The 17,508-nt window shown below is 52.7% G+C and overlaps 1 protein-coding gene across 2 annotated transcripts; it reads left to right on the forward strand.

Annotated features, from left to right (window-relative positions):
- The first annotated feature begins 12,726 nt into the window (after positions 1 to 12,726).
- LRATD1 (LRAT domain containing 1) lies at positions 12,727 to 16,594 on the forward strand. Of its 2 annotated transcripts, none has more exons than XM_036434641.2 (2): positions 12,727 to 12,947; positions 13,915 to 16,594. In XM_036434641.2, exon 2 carries the CDS (start codon positions 13,952 to 13,954, stop codon positions 14,861 to 14,863), a length of 912 nt encoding a protein of 303 aa, XP_036290534.1. In that variant the 5' UTR covers positions 12,727 to 12,947; positions 13,915 to 13,951; the 3' UTR covers positions 14,864 to 16,594. The 2 variants fall into 2 exon arrangements, with proteins under 2 accessions (XP_036290534.1, XP_036290533.1); XM_036434640.2 differs by having other exon boundaries at positions 12,814 to 13,015.
- The last annotated feature ends 914 nt before the right edge of the window (positions 16,595 to 17,508 follow it).

Below are 17,508 nucleotides of genomic sequence, written 5' to 3' on the forward strand. Positions count from 1 at the left end.
CTACCCACACAATGCAATATGCAGATCATAGAACTGTACACTTGAAACCTATGTGACCTTATTAACCAATGCCACTCCAATGAATGTAATTTTGAAAAGAAAGTAAGAGCCCTGGCCAGGGTTTCTCAGCAGCTAGAGTGCCGGCCCAGCCCCTAAATGGTGTGGGTTTGATTCCTAGTCAAGGGCACATACCTGGGTTGCAGGTTCAATCCCCAGACCCAATAAATGTTTCTCTCTCTTCCTCCCTCCCTTCCTCCCTCCCTCCCTCCCTCCCTCCCTCTCTCCTTCCCTTCCTCCCTCTTTCTCTTCCACTCTTTCTAAAAATAAATGGGGGGGGGGGGGCGTGAACCTCCAATGAGATTAACAAAACAAAAAAGAAAGAAAATAAAAAAGAACTGATTTGATATAAAATGAAAGGCTCTTATGTATTCATCTACGTTTGTTGTTTTTCTTTCTCCTTGTGCATTTGTTACATTGCTTCCTAAACTAATTACCTAATTACAGAGGGTGAAAGCATTTAAAGGATTAAAGTGTGTTCCCTCACATGTAATGTGGCGGAAGCGATGCTTATTAATTGCTCCACTGAAAAATGCTCCAATCCCCCCTTTCTCAGCCGCTGAGTCATTCACTTATCAGCCCCCTCCACCCACGTGCTTAACCAGCGCTAATCCCCCTCCTCCAAGGTACCACTAAACACCTACAGTCCTTTATTCTAAGCCTTTTAATTAATCACATTGGCGATCATGGGCTGACCCTCTTCCCTCCCGCATGCCATTCCTGCCATTTCCTGGGGGAAGAACCAACAAGAACACACATTTCTAGCAATGACTGAGAGGCACTTTGTAAGCAATTATTCCTTTAACATTGGAGTCGCCAACACCACTTCAGACAGGAGAGGTCAAATGTGGCTGTGTTTATGGTGACCTACAGATACAGCTGGCATTTGAATTCTGCTCTGTGGAGAGGAGGACCAGAGTGAACACAGGGAGAACCTGCTGCTCAGACATGGACTCTGCCAATGGGGGTCCCTTAGATGATTTAGGGAGGAATTGGGGAAAGAAGTTGGGAAGGAGCCAGGGTCCCGCCAGAGGAAATACATGGATGGGCTTCAGCAGCTGAAGGGATGGGATCTGGACAGCAGGTCCAGCAGGGGGGCAACTCATGACTTGGGGAGGGGCAGGGAGGGAGCAGAGCAGGAAGCAGAACTGGAGTAGCACAGAGAGCAGGCAGGTCTAGGAGACAGCCATTTGTGTGCTTTGCAAAGAGCGAGGAAGGTCACCTTGCTCCCTGGGTAGGGATGTCTGCCACCAGAGCTGGCTTGCGGCTGAGCTCCCAGGAACCTTCTCTAGGTCTGGCTGTGCATCCAGACACATTAACGGAATTTTCTGGAATGAAGAGTTAGCATATATGCCTAAGGTTTTAAGTAATTCCTATGATTTAGTTAGCATGTTGACTCAAATAAATACAAACTTTAAAGAAATCATCCCCTATATTATCATTTTGTTTTAAAGCTAGGGCAAACAAAATAAAACATTTTAAGAGAGAATGATGGCCCTAACCGGTTTGGCTCAGTAGATAAGAGTGTCAGCCTGCAAACTCAAGGGACCTAGGTTGGATTCTGGTCAAGGGCATGCACCACGGTTGTGGGCACATCCCCAGTAGGAGGTGTGCAGGAGGCAGCTGATAGATGTTTCTCTTTCACCAATGTTTCTAACTCTCTATCTCTCTCCCTCCCTCTCTGCAAAAAAGCAATAAAATATATTTTTAAACAACTAGAAAATTATGTTAAAACAAAATGCTACCCCACAAATGATAGAAATCCACAACCAATCACCAAAGCTCCATAGCATATCTCAGGGTTTTGGGTTGGGCTGAAGTGGCATTACTCTTTTTACTCTAACAACAAGGAGGCTGGCTTGTGTGACTTTCCAGGAGGGCTAAAAGGAGTCATGGTGCACTGAGCAGCAAGCACGCCGTTGCCCACACAAGGTAAGATTGCCCTCGCAGGTCAGCCTCAGCCACTGCCCTTCCCTTTGTATTTCTAGGGGTGGGGGAGGGGAGGGAATCACTCTGCTTAAATTGCAAAAACTGAATTTGAAATGTCCTACCCAGTCTGCTGTGTCAATTATCCTCACGCGTGCCCTTCAGAAGCCAGCTTAGAAACCCCCAGCCCCAGAGACTTTCCAGCTAAGACCTGCTGATAACACCCTTTTATAACAATGGCAGCTACTACTATTTCCGGAGATGTGCCCAAGCGCCTCCAAAACACACCTCCAGGCCTACAGATAAGAAAACTGGGGGCTGGACCTTCCACCACATTAAGGTACTGATCTGCCTGCATGTCCATTATCCATGGCATATTTCTCACCCTCAGAAGGGCAGAATCCCTTGTCATTTCATCTTTGGTTTTATACCCTGTAGTGTTGGCCACATGGCAAAGACCTAATAATGTCTGGTAAAGAGAAAGTGTAGGGGAGAAAGAAGAGAGAGAGAGAGAGAGAGAGAGAGAGAGAGAGAGAGAGAGAGAGAGAGAGAGAGAGAGAGAGAGAGAGAGAAAGAGAGAGAGAGGTAAGGAGAGAAAGAAAGGAGGAAAGGAAAGGAACAAGACTCAATAGAAACACATTTTCCACTAGCAGAAAGACCTGGGGATCGAATTTCAACTCTTCGGTAGCACAGCCACCGGTGAAGGCGCCTCTTCCCGCCGGGAACCACGTTAGCCTATGGGCCTGACAGTGAAATGAGGGGCAGGCTCCTGACTGGCTTCAGTCCGCAGGACACCTGCCCTGTACAAACACTTCCTCAGTGCTTACTTGTTAACAGGCGCTTCGCATGCTTTGCCTACACTAAGTGAGACATTCACACTTGAAAACCACAATAAACATGTTCACAGGGAGATGCATAAACAGTGAACGTTTAATGACTAATCAGAGAGTGATCAGCAACATAAATATCTCCATGTTTAAGTAAAAAAGAAACAGCCCTGACTGGTGGCTCCGCTGCAGGTTCTACAGGTTCAATGACTGGTCAGGATACATACCCAGGTTGTGAGTTTAATCCCATTTTGGGACTCATATGGAAGGCAACCACTCTTGCTCTCGCTCTCCCTCTTGTTCTCTCCCTTCCTCCCTCCCTTCCTCTCTCTCTCAAAATTAAAAAGAATAAAGTAGAAATACTATTTTTGAACCAGAACCAGAGGGAAGGGTTCCTTCCTCCTGCTAGCCCAGCAGAAACCGCTGTGCTATTGTCATGATAATAATGTTCTTGCTTTTCTTTCTTTTTCACCTTCTGTGCCCATGCATTCTCACCTAACTATTCACGCTCCCTAACTAGGTCTGCCTTAGGGACCTCTGCAGTACCCAGCTCAGGGCGGTGGTGCCCACAGGGGGGAAGAAGCAGAGCAGCCTCTGAAGTCCGGCGAGGGGCTGGGAGCTGTGCAGCGCATATGGACCTGACCACAATCTTGGTCCAGAGCCCCGGACTCACAGCTGCTGAGGAGCTCACATTAAAGCTCTCTGAGCCGGTGTCACCTCTGGGAGAGCACAGCGGGGCTCCTGCATGCCCTGGCAGTGGGCCTGTGTCCCAATCAAGGCCACTCCACTCAGCACAAGGCCACCCAGGCGCCTCCCTGCCAGCATACGGCACCATTGCCGGAGGGTCCCGGACACTGGGTCATATGTGAACTAGCCCTTCGTTTCAAAACCTTCTTACATCCCCAGGACAGGCAGAATCCAGAAACCACCCTCTCAAACTCCTACGATTTGGAAGAGCAAGAAACCCGAGCTCAGAGGGGGAGGTGAGTCGTTCAAGGTCACACGCTGTGATACCACACGGGCCTAACGAGGACAGAAAAGTAAAACTCCTTTCATCCCCTAAGCTCCAGAGCGCTCAGGCCTGATGTTTTCACTTGCTGTTCTGACTGGCCAGCCCAGTTGGTTCGTACTCTGTTTTGATGAGGTTCTGGGAAGTACGCCAGCTACCTCGAGGGATTTAGATAAAGCCAACAGAAAGCTTCACTTTTTCCCCCTGAGCCCAACTTTGAGGCCAGAGTCGAGTGATCCTGGCAAGGGTAGGGGGTCACTGTCCCCGTAACCACATGGATGGCCAGAGGCCGTAATAACCAGCTGACACTCCCTGAAGCCTTTGTGCGGGACTCTATGGTTTACAAAGTGCCCTCACCCAGGTGATCTTGCATGACCCTCATAAGACTTCCCTGGCAGGCAAGAGATGGGGCTGGTCATGTTAGTCCTGGTTTTAAAGGAAGACACTGAGCATTTGTCTCAGGTAATCAGACTAGCGGAGCTGGGGGAACCCACTATTCCAGACTTGGTGACAGGCGAGATGAGACCCTGGAGTCAGTGACCGGGGCTTCATCCTCACTCCATGATCACATGACCTGACAGATACCACAAACAGCTCCAACGATGAACTCTGTATCTCAGTCATCTCACAGTCATCTTTACAGGCCCCCAACACTGAAGGACCTTGGGGCGGTGGGCATAATTTGATTTAAATACAATTTTACCAATAAAGAATACTTGGCATCATAACACTCAGTCAAGTGTGGCATTTTTCTGAGATAATTCAGGCTGTTCTTGCCTTCTATATGGTATCTCCATCGATGTGTGTCAGTAGCATATTTGAGCAACAAGTAATTACAAATTAACTATTTCTCTCCTTTTGTGGATCAAGAAGCACAAAAGGCTGAGGCCAAGACAAAGGACGAGGCAACCTTCCCCAGTTGACAGAAGTCTCTGGGAGATTGGGGACAAGTAACAAACCTCCTGAGCTCCAGTCTATTTCCCTTCCACCCACCCACCTGTCCCAACCCCCTGTCTGCCCCTGAATATCTCCCACCTATGCATTCTCCGGTGATTCAGAGCAAGCATTTCCCATGACCTATCCCAACTATGGATGGGTCTTGTTTATTGTAGCATCATCTCACTAAGACCCATCTCCTTCAACAACCCTTCCCCTGACACCCCCTTCTCTGCGCCTGGGGCCCTCACCTGTAAAACACAAGTATAAGCCAAGGTCCTCACACTGTGGGGACCTTTAAATTGATGCGAATGGGAGAGGTCATTATCAATATGTAGCCTTGGATTTGCATTCCATGCAACTGTGCCTCAGGTCTCCATCTGTGAGGGGAGCTAGCTCTGTCTAGGACCTAGCCCGGAGTGATACTGGGAAGGCGAGTGCAGAAGGCAACCTCTCCTGGCCCTTTTCCAATGAAATGCTGTACAGCTATCAATGTCCTCATCAATGAATCATTAGTGTCCCACTGATCTGCATGAGTCCTTTTATTTACTCCCCTAGCATCCATTTTGCACGTACTGTGTACCCAACACCGTGAGGAGAGGCAGAACCAGTCCCTCCCTTCAAGAAGCAGACAGTTCCCAGAGAAAATGACAAAGACCTACAGACAGACAGCCTGGCCCTCAGAGGATACAGGCAAGCCTGTCAGGGAGGACAGCAAAGTAAGGCCTCCTTCTTAGATTAGTCCATTAGAAAGGAGTTCCTACTGAGATGAAACAAAATAAGAGAACCAAGAATAATTAGAATTAGCCAAAACCGGTTTGGCTCAGTGGATAGAGTGTCAGCCTGTGGACTGAAGGGTCCCAGGTTGGATTCCGGTCAAGGGCATGAACCTTGGGTGTGGGCACATCCCCGTTGGGGGGGGAGGGGGAGTGCAAGAAGCGGTTGATGGATTATTCTCTCTCATCGATGTTTCTAACTCTCTATCCCTCTCTCTTCCTCTCTGTAAAAAAAAATCAATAAAATATATATTTTTTAAATGAAAAAATAAAAATATTTAGAATTAGACTCTTCCTCCGGGACCCTCCCACAATCAGCACAAGAGAATCCGGGCCCAGCAGGCAGTTTCCTTTCTGGAAAGCTCCCACAACCAACGGCCCCTCCTCTGTCCAGGGCTCTGTCTGTCCCGGCGCTGGTCCTTCTGCTCCTTCTCGTTGTCTTACAGTGGTTTGCAAATCTATCTTTGCTCCCTTACCAGGCCGGACAGCATTAGCTGTGCCCTGCTCCTGCCTCCCCCCTCCTTTTCCCTTCGCCCACTTAGAGCCATTGCACAGAGTCGCCTCCTGACAAAGGGCAGGCTTACCAGTTTTCACAGTCTGGCTCCACTCTCTCCGTGCCGCTCTCATTCTTCTGTGAGGGGCCCCTTTAAGACAGCTCACCTCACGGGATGAGATGCAAACAGGTTCACTCCATCCTTTAGAGCTGCAGGGAAGCTGTGGAGAGGCCCAAACTGCATTTTAAAAACAATCCTCATCACTCCACACCGACACTATAAAGCAGACACTATAATCACACACACACACACACACACACACACACACACACACACTCACACGAGAGCCTGGTCAACATGATGGAGCAGGTGTGTGGCCTAAGCTTCACTGCGCCCGTGCCCGGTGGTGACCCATTTCTGCAGCCATCAGCCACTCAGGACAATTTATAGCCCCACTGAAGAATCGGTGTCCTGGCCCCTGGCTCTTCCTTCCCTCTCCCATTCATCACCAAAGCGGTATGGAATGCTGGCATCCATGGGATGCTGACTCATGGATTCATGCCAATCTGGTCTCCTAAAAAGCTCTCTAAACTATCTTGGGCCCCCTCTCTTTGGTGCTCTGATTCAATAGGTGCCGAATGGAGCCCAGGAATGTGGGATTGGGGGATATTCTCTGATTGATTCTCATGTGTATTCCTGGTGGACTCACATGTGAGCCTCAGATGCTGCCTAATCCACATGATAAACAGAGGACCCAGAAGAAGGCATGTGCGATGCAAAGCCACCCAGAGAGTCCATGACTAAGCAAGGAGCCAAGTCTCCTGATTCCCCCTCCAGGTCTAGCTCCCTGCCCCCTCCCCCCTTAGGACAACAGTGTTGACAAATGGAAAGAAAACAGTCTTCTTGTTCCTCAGCCTGTCTCCCTCCCTCCCTTCCTTCCAGAAAGAGCCCTCAGCAGAAAAAAATAATAATATTGCAAATCCTTATAAGCATACACTTTCCAAAATCAGAAGAATTCGGTTTCAACATGCAACTTGCATTTAAACACAAGAAAACAAAAACACACCAGAAAGTGCTATGGTTCTAATTGTCTATTGAAACCAGCCCTGTGAATTACCTGAGCGATTCCGCCTGTACTCCAACCTGGGGAAAGATGGCTGGAGTGTTTTATAAATAGCTACTGTCATCCGGACGGAATTTCTCCTGTGCTTTTCAATCATGTATTATTATTGGTAATATTTCTAAAATCACTTTGGAGATCATAAACTTGAAAAATCACAGTCTCATGGATGCACGGGGTTTTTATGACAAAATAAATACAGGGCAGGAGGAAATTGTGAGTGTCTCATTTTAGTTAAAATATCTCATTTTGACGAAGGTCCTCCAGGGCAGGAAGCAATATATACACATTTTCAATTGGTGGTGTTACCTCAAAACAGAGATGTGAAGGGGGGATGCAATAAAGGATTGTGTTGTACACACGGGGGGAAAGTGGGCCCAGTCCCGCTGGTAGCAGAGCAACACCTCGCTACACTCTGGCTCCGGCCAGCATTCCCACGACCCTTAAAAAATAATAATAATACAAGTACAAGTTTACTTCTTCTACCAAAGGACTTTAGTAATCAGAATGAGAAAGTTTAATTTTCTGTATCTCTCTTCTACCCATAAATGCAAAGGGGAATTCAGGAGGATATGACTAGCAGAGATTCTGAAATTCAGGCATCATTTCATTTAGTGCTCACTGAAAAACCAGGAAAATACAAGTCTATAGTCGGGTTCAAGCAAGGCACCGGCACTCACTGAGCTGTGTCGGCGCCAGGGTTATGGAAGCTGTGAACAATCAGAGAGACTAGCTATGCAGACCTGTGCGCAAGGAACCCTGTACTACCTATACAATTGTGGGGGGAAATCTAGAATTATTCAAAAAAAATTATATTTAAAAATGTAATGAACAGCTCTGGCCAATTATGTTCAGTGGTAAAAGATCAGCCCAAGGGCTGGTTTGTGGTTCCAATCCCTCAACAACCATTGGGTAGGTTCAAAGTGGGTCCCACTTCTCAACAACTATTGGATGAGGTTGGAACTTGGTCCTGCCCCTCAAACACCATTGGTTAAGGTTCAAAATGGGTTCCACCTCTCAACAACCATTGGGTGAGGTTGGAAGTGGGACCGTCCCCTCAACTACCATTGGGTGAGGTTGGAAGTAGGACCCGCCCCTCAACAATCATTGGGTGAGTTTGGAAGTGGGTCCTGCCCTTCAATAACCATTGGGTGAGGTTGGAAACTGATCATGCCCTTCAACAACCATGGGTGAAGTTGGAAGTGTGAGATACAAAAGTATTTTCCTTTTGTACATAGGGAGACTCCCTCTGTCAGTGCCAAGCTCGCTGACCCAGATGCCTGTTCCCCAGCCATGTCCTCACCTATGAACTCTGTCTCTGGCCTGTTTTCCAGTATAAACTGGCACCATTGGGGCAGGAGGGCCTTCCTAGCCACTTTTAACAGGAGGGCCCCTTTCTGACCTGGTCGTGTAGGTCTGTGTTCCATGCTACAGCACCAAACCACGGTGAGGTCTCCTGAACACATTGAATTGTTCATGACTAGCATTGTCTATACGCTGCTCCTTTTCATGGAAAGACTCTGCTCTTTCTGTTCAGAAACATTATAGTCATGCAAAGCCTCTCTGTGAGACCGCCTCCTGAATTCTCCCGTGGCTAAGAATTTCCTGCTTGGTGCTTGCTTTTATATGTTCGTTTATTGCTTCTATGTGTCTGCAGAGGGCTATATCCGGGCCAACACTCCACATACAATGTGGGCCCCGCTGAGAACAGGGAATGTGTCCTCTTCACCTTTGACTCCCCAGGCCCCGAGCCCTGTGGCAGGTCAGAGTATCAGCTCAATGAATTGTGAGCATACATGGAGTTCACATAATGCACATTAGCTAAGCTATACCCTGGGTCTGCTCTCCAGGCTCAACACTATGTGCTCCAATGGAATAATAAAGAATAATAAAGAATAAAGAATATTACAAAGGAGGAATATGGCAAATGCCATGGAGCTAGTAGGACAGATATCTGTAATCCTACCTAATAGTTATGAAGACCTTCTTCTGGACCAGATGTTGTGCAAGGTGCTGTAAACATAGTATCTCACTTAATACTTGTCAAAACCCCTTAGAGAACATTATTACCGTGCACATTTTACAGATGAATGAACCAGGCATTTTCCCCAAGGCCACATGCTGGCAATGGTGGAGCCAGATCTGAATCCAGACCCTGGGAAACAAAACCCACACATGAAAGCTGCCCTATGAGAAGAGGGCAAGCTTGGTTATCAGGATCAAAGGCCAAGACACAGATAGCAATTAGGACAACATTAAAGCAAGAGCGACGATGGGGGCCTGAGAACACCCATACCTACGCTCCTCGCCCTTGGTCGTTTGGAAACAGGCGGAGCATGTTCATGGTATGTTAAGTACATGTTTTTAAATAGAAACCATCCTTCATTAACTGTGTGCTATGTCAGTAGTTAGATAGAATCGTTTGACAACTGGAAAATAAATAAATAGCTCATTGTGATAAACATAGGCCTGGGCAAGGAAAACAAAGTGAATCAGCACCGGTGCCAAAGGAATGCCTCACAGAGCAAGGGAAATGCAAACCAAAGCGAATACTTGACGGTCCTTTTTCCAGTAAGCACCTTTCCTTTTTTTTTTTTTTTTTTTTTTTTTTTACTAAATTCTAAAGTGTCTCTCCCCTTGTTATTATAAGTGTGCCACAGATGCCCTGCCCTCTGGCAGATGAGTAGGGGAATGTCAGTGGGAGGGGAGGATGACTAGAGGAAAGAGGGAAAGGAAAGAGAGAGAGAATTCCACCCATTGCCAGGAGCTGTTGCTATCCATTGGAGGGTATTCAGTGCCTATGTATTAAAGTCCCCCTGGGGGCCAGAAAGAGCCCAGTGCTGGGGATAATGGCAGGAGCACCACAGTCCCTCCTCCTAAGAGCTCACGGGCCTGTGGTGGATATTGACAAGGAACTCCAACCCGCCAACTCAATCTGAAAGGACAGATGCAGCGGGAGCAGCCGGGAGTGAAGGAGGCGGCCCTGAGGAAAAGAAATCTACATGAAATCTGTCCCGGCAGCATTGGGGGAAACCATCTTAGCAGAGGGAACAGCTATTCACAGGAAAGAGCACGGGGTCAGCCCACATGGCTCAGTGGCTGAGCGTTGGCCTCGGGAGGCCTAGGAACCAGGAGGTCACAGTTCAACTCCCAGATTGTTAGAATTATAACCAGCTGGCTTCCAGAGTTTGCTTTTGATGAATCTATTCTGCTTTTGTTGATACTGTGTTTTTGTTTCATTTTCTTTTTTTTCTTTTTCTTTTTTTCCAGTGCAAAAGCAGGCAGGAGGGGGTAAGAAATAACAAACGAATGAAACAATTAGCAAACATTATGTTGTGATGAAAAGAGAAGTTAGGCTTATCACCAACCTTCAGCTGACTGGCCTATTCCTTCCTTCTTTGTGGTAATTGCCAAAAGACTACAAAGAGCAGGTGCATTCTCCTTCGTTTATGTTTAGCTCCTCTTTCCAGAGTCTCAGAGTCAAGGTGCTCCCTGCCTTCTACTTCAAAGCGGGGAGGGATGTCAGGGCACACACTGTCCCTGGTGATTGCTCAGGCAGTAAGCCTTTTATCCCGCAGGCAGGGGGGTGGGGGGGGGGTGGGAAGGAGATGTGGAAAGTTGCATGTTGATGTTTGGGCCTTCTGGCGCTGTGTTTGGAAGCCCTGGAAATGGCGTGTGTTGATTATCCTCAAGAATGCTGAGAACAGCCTGTTCTTCTGTCGCCAGGAGCCGAGTGAGATAGGGCAGGTAGGTCAGGACACAGCCTCCCAAGCAGATGCTTTGTAAATGTTTGTACAGATTGCATCTGTCTGTGGACAGAGGGGTTTTTAAAGTTATCTCACAATAAACTGAGCTGGTTTCAACGAGTTCCTCTCGGACACCAGCAATGAGCTCTCAGACCCTCCCTCCCGAGACCCGGGAAGTCCAGGTCATAGCCAGATCCTTAATGGACTTCTCGGTCCGTGAAGCCTTCTGCTCAATTCTCTTGACTTCAGGGCCAAAATAAGCTGTTCATTATTTACAGAAAATATAGAGAAAGAGATAATTTTTTTTTTTTTTAAGATCAGCACAACTTGTGCTCAGTTCCAAGGATGGCAACTTACATTCTCAAAAGTGAGCCCCCTCTGGAGGAGAGAAGATAAAATTCTCTGCTTAACCCTCTGAGCACAGCGCCTAGCCACCTGCCCATGGTCAGCCCCTGAGGGCTGTTCCCGTTTTATTGTTGCTGCTGGAGCCTGTTGGCCTGGCACCGTGAAAGGGGCCCAGGATGCCAAGTTGTATGGAGCACAAGCCGCTGCACAAGGCGCTCACTGTGTGAAGAGGAAGAGAGTCAGCACAGGTTTGCACTGTGCCAGGCTGAGACCCAGAGCAGACACCAGCTCCTGAGGGCACAGGGCGGAAGCCGGCTCTCTCTGGGAAAGAGGGCGCATGCACCGCAAAGCCGCTGCAGCCAGTCTTCTTGAAAGGGCGACCAGACGCCTAAGCACTCTTTAAGGCTGAACTTGGCAAGCTTTTATAAACTGTCCGTCTAGAATCTCATCTGTATGAAAGTTCCCTTCCAGCATCCAGTGGCCACTCCGAGCACACTCATTCGTGAACTCTTCACCCAAAAACGCAATCATTCATCACTGCTGGACCCTGTCCTCGCGCAAAAGCTAACACAACTTCTTTAGCAAAGATGGCGCTGGGCTGCAGAACACTCTGACGTCCTACTAGGATTGGTGATGCTCCCTTTCACGGACAGGAAGGCTGGCCAGGGCTCAGACTTCTATGCGTTTCACACAGAGCTCCTTCAACCCAGCGCAGAGGCCTGGGAGGAGCCTGCTCTCAGAGGTGCAATTTCTTTTTATTTATTTAATTAATTGATTAATTAATTTTAATTTTTATTGATTATGATGTCACATAATTGTCCTCATCCCCCCATTCCCATCCCAAACCCCTCTCCACATATGCCCCATCCCCCTGTTGTCCATGGCCACTGGCCAGGCCCATATGCATGCACACAAGTCCTTTGGTTGATCTCTTCCCCTTACCCCCACCCTCCCCTGCCTTCCTTCTGAGGGTTGAAAGTCTGATCGCTGCTTCTCTTTCTCTGGGTCTGTTTTTGTTCATCAGGCGAACGCACCTGGCAGGGACAGGTCTGGGGGACCAGGACCATCCCGGGGCCTTCAGGAACCCAGGCTCCCGGTGTCCCAGCAGGACACTGTGGTTCCCGGCCACCGGCTGCCCTCAGCGCCAGGAGCGCACCGGGTACCTCCCCCATCCCCAGCTTCCTTGCTGGAGCCTCCCTGCCTGAACACACACCGGGGGACCGTGCTCCCGGTCGCAGTGGGGTGTTGGGGGCGCTGGAGCCGGGGGCGCGGGGCCCTGCGCGCAGAGGCACCGGCTGAGGCACCCAGTCCCTCCGCGCTCCCGCCCCCGGTTCCTTGTGCGTGGGGTTCTGGGCGGGGAGGGGCGGGGCGCGCGCTGGAGCCCCGCCCCCGCCCGCGGAGATTGGCAGACCTCGGGCGCCGGCCCCAGCCAATGAGCGCGTCCCGGGGCGGGCCCTGGCAGCCGGGCTCCGGCTACTTAGCGCCGCCGCCTCCGCGGGGCCAGAGGCAGCCGGGACCGAGCCGGTGAGCGGGCGCCCAGCCCGGCCGACCCGCAGGCGGAGGGGCTCCGAGCCGGCGCCCCACGCACGGCCCGTCCCGCGCGGGGCACCGCGGAGCCGCCCGGGAGCCCCCGCCGCCGCCGCCTCCGCAGCGCCCATGGGGACCCGGAGACTTTGAAGGAGTTTGGGTTCCGGGAGCAGGGAAATCACGGGTACGGAAAGGCGCGTTCTCCTTCGCCTGGGAGACGCTTTCTCTTCGATGGTTTGGACCCCGCGCCCGGTAGGAGGGAGAGGGAGGGGGGCTGTCCGGGGGCTCCCCACGCGATCCACACGCACACGCGTGCACCGCACCGGCTCCCCCTGCCTTCCCTTCCTCCCTCTTTGTTCGGTGGTTTTAGACCGAGCAGCCTCGCCCCGCGCGGCCGGACCCCCGGATCCCCCGGATCCCCCGGGTCCCCCGGGTCCCCGTGCCGGGGAGCAGCCGGGAGCAGCCGGGGGAGCGGGGGGCGGAGCGCCGTGCCAGAGGTGCCGGCGCCCGGGTGCAGGTGGGCGGGGAGGCGGGCGAGCACGCGTGGGCCTGGGACTGTGCGAGCGCGGGGGTCCGAGTGCGCCCTCGCGGAGGTTTGCCTTTGTGTGCGAAGGTGGCACCACCGCGCCGGGGTGCCAGCCTGTGTCTGGGCTACGAGGGTGCCCAGGGGAGGTGGCTGGTGCGGAGGAGGCGCCCGGGACTGTGTCCCATTGTCATTGTGCGGGGCGCCGGCGGGGAAGGCGTGAGACCCGGTGCGAACGGAGAGGTGGGCTGGAGAGGGCGGGGACCAGCGTGTGAGCCAGCTCCGGGGCCTCGGGCGCCCTTTCTCCAGGCCGATGGGTCCCTCCACCCTTTCCTGGGGGTCGGTCTCCAGCGCTGCCACCACCACCCGCCCACGCTGTCCTCCCCACTGGGACCCCGCACGCCCTGCAGCCCGTGCGAGTTGCACCCAGTCGGTGCCCGGAAGGAGTCCCAGGCTGCCCGCCGCCGGTGACTTGGGTGCCAGGCCTGCCCCCTGGGGAGACACCAGAGATCGGCGGGGACTGGAGAGAGGTCCCCTGGGCGGGCGGGCAGGTCCCAGGGGCACCGATCGTCCCCCTGGGAGGGCGCAGCCAGCCTCTGACCGCGCCTCTGCTCCTCTGGCCCCGCAGGTCCCCGCTCCCGGCCCCCGCCTCGCGTGCGTCCTTGATGGGCAACCAACTGGACCGCATCACCCACCTCAGCTACAGCGAACTGCCCACGGGGGACCCCTCGGGCATCGAGAAGGACGAGCTGCGGGTCGGGGTGGCCTACTTCTTCTCGGATGAGGAGGAGGACCTGGACGAGCAGCGCGGCCAGCCGGACAGGTTCGGAGTGAAAGCGGCGCCGCTGGCGGGGTGCGCGCCCTGCCCCGAGAGCCCCGGCCGCCACCTCCACCTCCACCCGCACCCCCACCACCTGCTGCACCAGCTGGTCCTCAACGAGACCCAGTTCTCCGCCTTCCGGGGCCAGGAATGCATCTTCTCCAAAGTGAGCGGCGGCCCGCAGGGCGCCGACCTGAGCGTGTGCGCCGCCAGCGCGCTGCCCGCGCTCTGCGAGCCGGGCGACCTGCTGGAGCTGCTGTGGCTGCAGCCGGCGGCCCGCGAGCCGCCCGCGCCCCCGCACTGGGCCGTGTACGTGGGCGGCGGCCAGGTCATCCACCTGCTCCGCGGCGAGATCCGCCAGGACAGCCTGGGCGCGGCGGGCGCGGCCAACGTGGGCCGCGTGGTCTCTAGCTGGTACCGCTTCCGGCCGCTGGGCGCCGAGCTGGTGGTGCAGAACGCCTGCGGCCACCTGGGCCTCCGCAGCGAGGAGATCTGCTGGACCACCTCCGAGAGCTTCGCCGCCTGGTGCCGCTTCGGCAAGCGCGAGTTCAAGGCGGGGGGCGAGGCGCCGGCGGGGGCGCCCCCGCCGCAGCAGCAGTACCACCTGCAGGTGCACCTGGGCGGCGGCAAGGTGCACAGCGCGCGCTTCCCGCGCCTGGAGGACCTCATCCGCGAGCGGCGCCGCATCGACGCCAGCGGCCGCCTGCGGGTGCTGCAGGAGCTGGCCGGCCTGGTGGACGAGGACGACAAGGAGTAGCCGCCGCCCGCGCCCCCGCGCCAGCCTCCCCTCCCGCACTGGGCTCCCCGCCGAGGATTCGCCACCTCCGTCCTCTGCACCTGCCGCCGCCCCGGGGGCCGGGGCCCAGGCTGCCTCCCCTGCGCACCCCTCTGGCCAGCGGCGTGAAGTCGCAGGAACCGGCCAGGGACTGGGATGGGACTGGGCTGCGAGGACAGCTGCGCGCGGCTGGGACCCCCCTCCTCCCCGGGGGCGGTAGTCCTGCTGGGAAGCCCCTGGGTTTCCCCGGAGTTAGAAGGGCGGGAGGGAGAGTGGGCTGAGCGGAGCAGGGACTCGATCGCCCCCAAGAGTCTCTGCTCAGAATCGATCTCCCCGCCTAGAGAGAGGCACCATCACCGCCCCCCAAACGCAGACTCACGGAAAGACCTATGGGAAGCGAGGATGGGTCTTTTCCAGGGGCAGATCACTCCGGTGTGGATGAGTCCCCAGATTGCAGGATTTCCAAGAAATCGAGCCTGTCCCTCAAGCACTTGTGGATCATTCCACCGGGGACTCCAGGTCACTCCGAGGCCGCCTGGGTAGGAATGGCCAGCTCTCCAGCCCCAGGCTGCTGATTTGGGATTCCGGGCTGAGCTAGGCGGTATTTGTTTCCTATGGTTTCCTCCCAGGGAAGCGAACGCCACGCCCTCCCCTCCCCGCATCCCCTGCGAGACCCCAGCCTGACAGCAGGGACCTGGTCCTTCTCATGGAGGGAACTGGCCCAGCTAATTTGGGGGGGAGTGGGCGCAGGCCCCGCCCCAGGCAGATTGCTCCCTCCTTGGGCTGCGTTTTAAACATCATCCTGTTTTTAAAGGGATTGGGGGAGGGGGAGAGAGGGACGTGGCAGCGTTCCAGAAAACCAGCATCATGACAATGCCATAGCCAGTCTGTTTCCTTTGGCTTTTCCTAAACCTAGAGATCTCAGCAGGTGGGGAAGTGAAAGCAAAGTTTTCAAAAGGAGGGGGCAGCGCTCCAAGATGTCAACCAAGCATACCGTGTTGATGTTTTTATTGACCATTTTAGCAACAGGCTAATAAAATTTCAAATTGAAATTTTTATTTTCATGGCTTTACTCCATGATCGTTTCAGTACTGGGGGCCATTGCAAGTGGACTTAGCTGCGAGCATAGCTAGCGAGCATTGCCCTTTCACTCTATTTTTCTCAAATCCTTTGAGAAGTCTGTTTTTGAATATTGTTTCTTTAAACAGCAGCCCTTAGTCCTGGGGGAGTTGCGAACTCATGTGAATGTTGTGCTGGATTTCTGCCAGCGGAGGGGTTCCAGCAGGTTCCTTTTCTAGGTGGTGTGAACCATTCCACGTTGCCATTTCTGTTCTTCCTCTCTCCCTTCATTTCCTTTTAACAAATGAATCTAGAGTTAGTGGCTTTCCCCCTTCTCTGTTGTGGGTCCTGCAAGGTACTCCTGAAACACCGGGAAAGATTTGTAGGGTCTGGACAAACGTGTTTTTCAAAACATTAAGGCTGTGTGAGACCCCTTCCCACCTTCGCTCCCTGCTCCTCAGCCCAGCCCAGCCCAGCCGATGGACTATCGCTTACTGATTCAGTGCGTGTCCAGCAGCCACAGCGTCTGCCTCCCTGTCCGGGGAATCTGTCAAATGATGGTGTTTAGCTAATCATCGCGAGCAGTTGCCTATTGACTGCTGTGATTGAGTCGGACAGCAAATATTGTGGCCAAAGCCAGTTTCTCGGCATTTCCAAACGAATGCAATAAACACCAGCGGAGGTCAGCTGAGACTGGAACTGCCTCTCCCGTGGTCCGTGATTGGTTTCTGTTCTGGGTTTGGATTTTCATCCTGGGGTCATTCCCTGATCTTGAACCCGAAGGTCAGGCCCATGGACTATGAACTAGAGTATTTTTCTTACAGCTATCGAGTGATTTATTTTTTAAGAAAATGTTTTAAATGCATACGCTTTCCTTTCTGCACATACAAGTGGCCAAACTTTTGTACTAGCGCACTCCCCTTTGCATGTACTCAAGAGTCCTCGAGTCCCCTCCCTCTGCCTCTTCCCAATAACAGACGGCCGATCACCACCGTGACCCGTGACTGTGTGTGCACACGCCACGTTCTTATGTGCCCTCCTCCTGTACTTGGCTCTCTGCTGCATTAAACACCGTCCTCAGCAATGGCTCCGACAGGATTTCTTGGCATTTTGTCCTCCAGTTGTCACTCAGAGGGTGGGTGGGACTTCAGATTTACTTCCTCTGATGGCACATAACCTGATTTGTCTCTTTAAAATGTTTTTTATTGATTTCAGAGAGGAAGGGAGATGGAGAGAGAGAGAGATAGAAACACCCATGATGAGAGAGAATCATTGATGGGCTGACTCCTGCATGCCCCCTACTGGGGATTGAACCTGCAATCAGGGCATGTGCCTTTGACCAGAATTGAACCTTGGATTCAGAAGGCAGGCTGATGCTCTATCCACTGAGCCAGACTATCAAGGGCTGATTTGTCTCTTAAGAGGATCCCTCAACAGAGGAATGGCTTATCAGCTCTATACTTGCTGAAACTATACTGGCAAAAAACAAAAAAGGGGGGGGGGGGTGGCAGCCAACGTAGCATTCAGGACTTCATTGCCTGTTAAGAGTTGAGTTGATGACACTAATA

This window comes from Pipistrellus kuhlii, unplaced genomic scaffold, assembly GCF_014108245.1.
Source record: "Pipistrellus kuhlii isolate mPipKuh1 unplaced genomic scaffold, mPipKuh1.p scaffold_m20_p_13, whole genome shotgun sequence".
Classification (NCBI taxonomy): Eukaryota; Metazoa; Chordata; class Mammalia; order Chiroptera; family Vespertilionidae; genus Pipistrellus; species Pipistrellus kuhlii.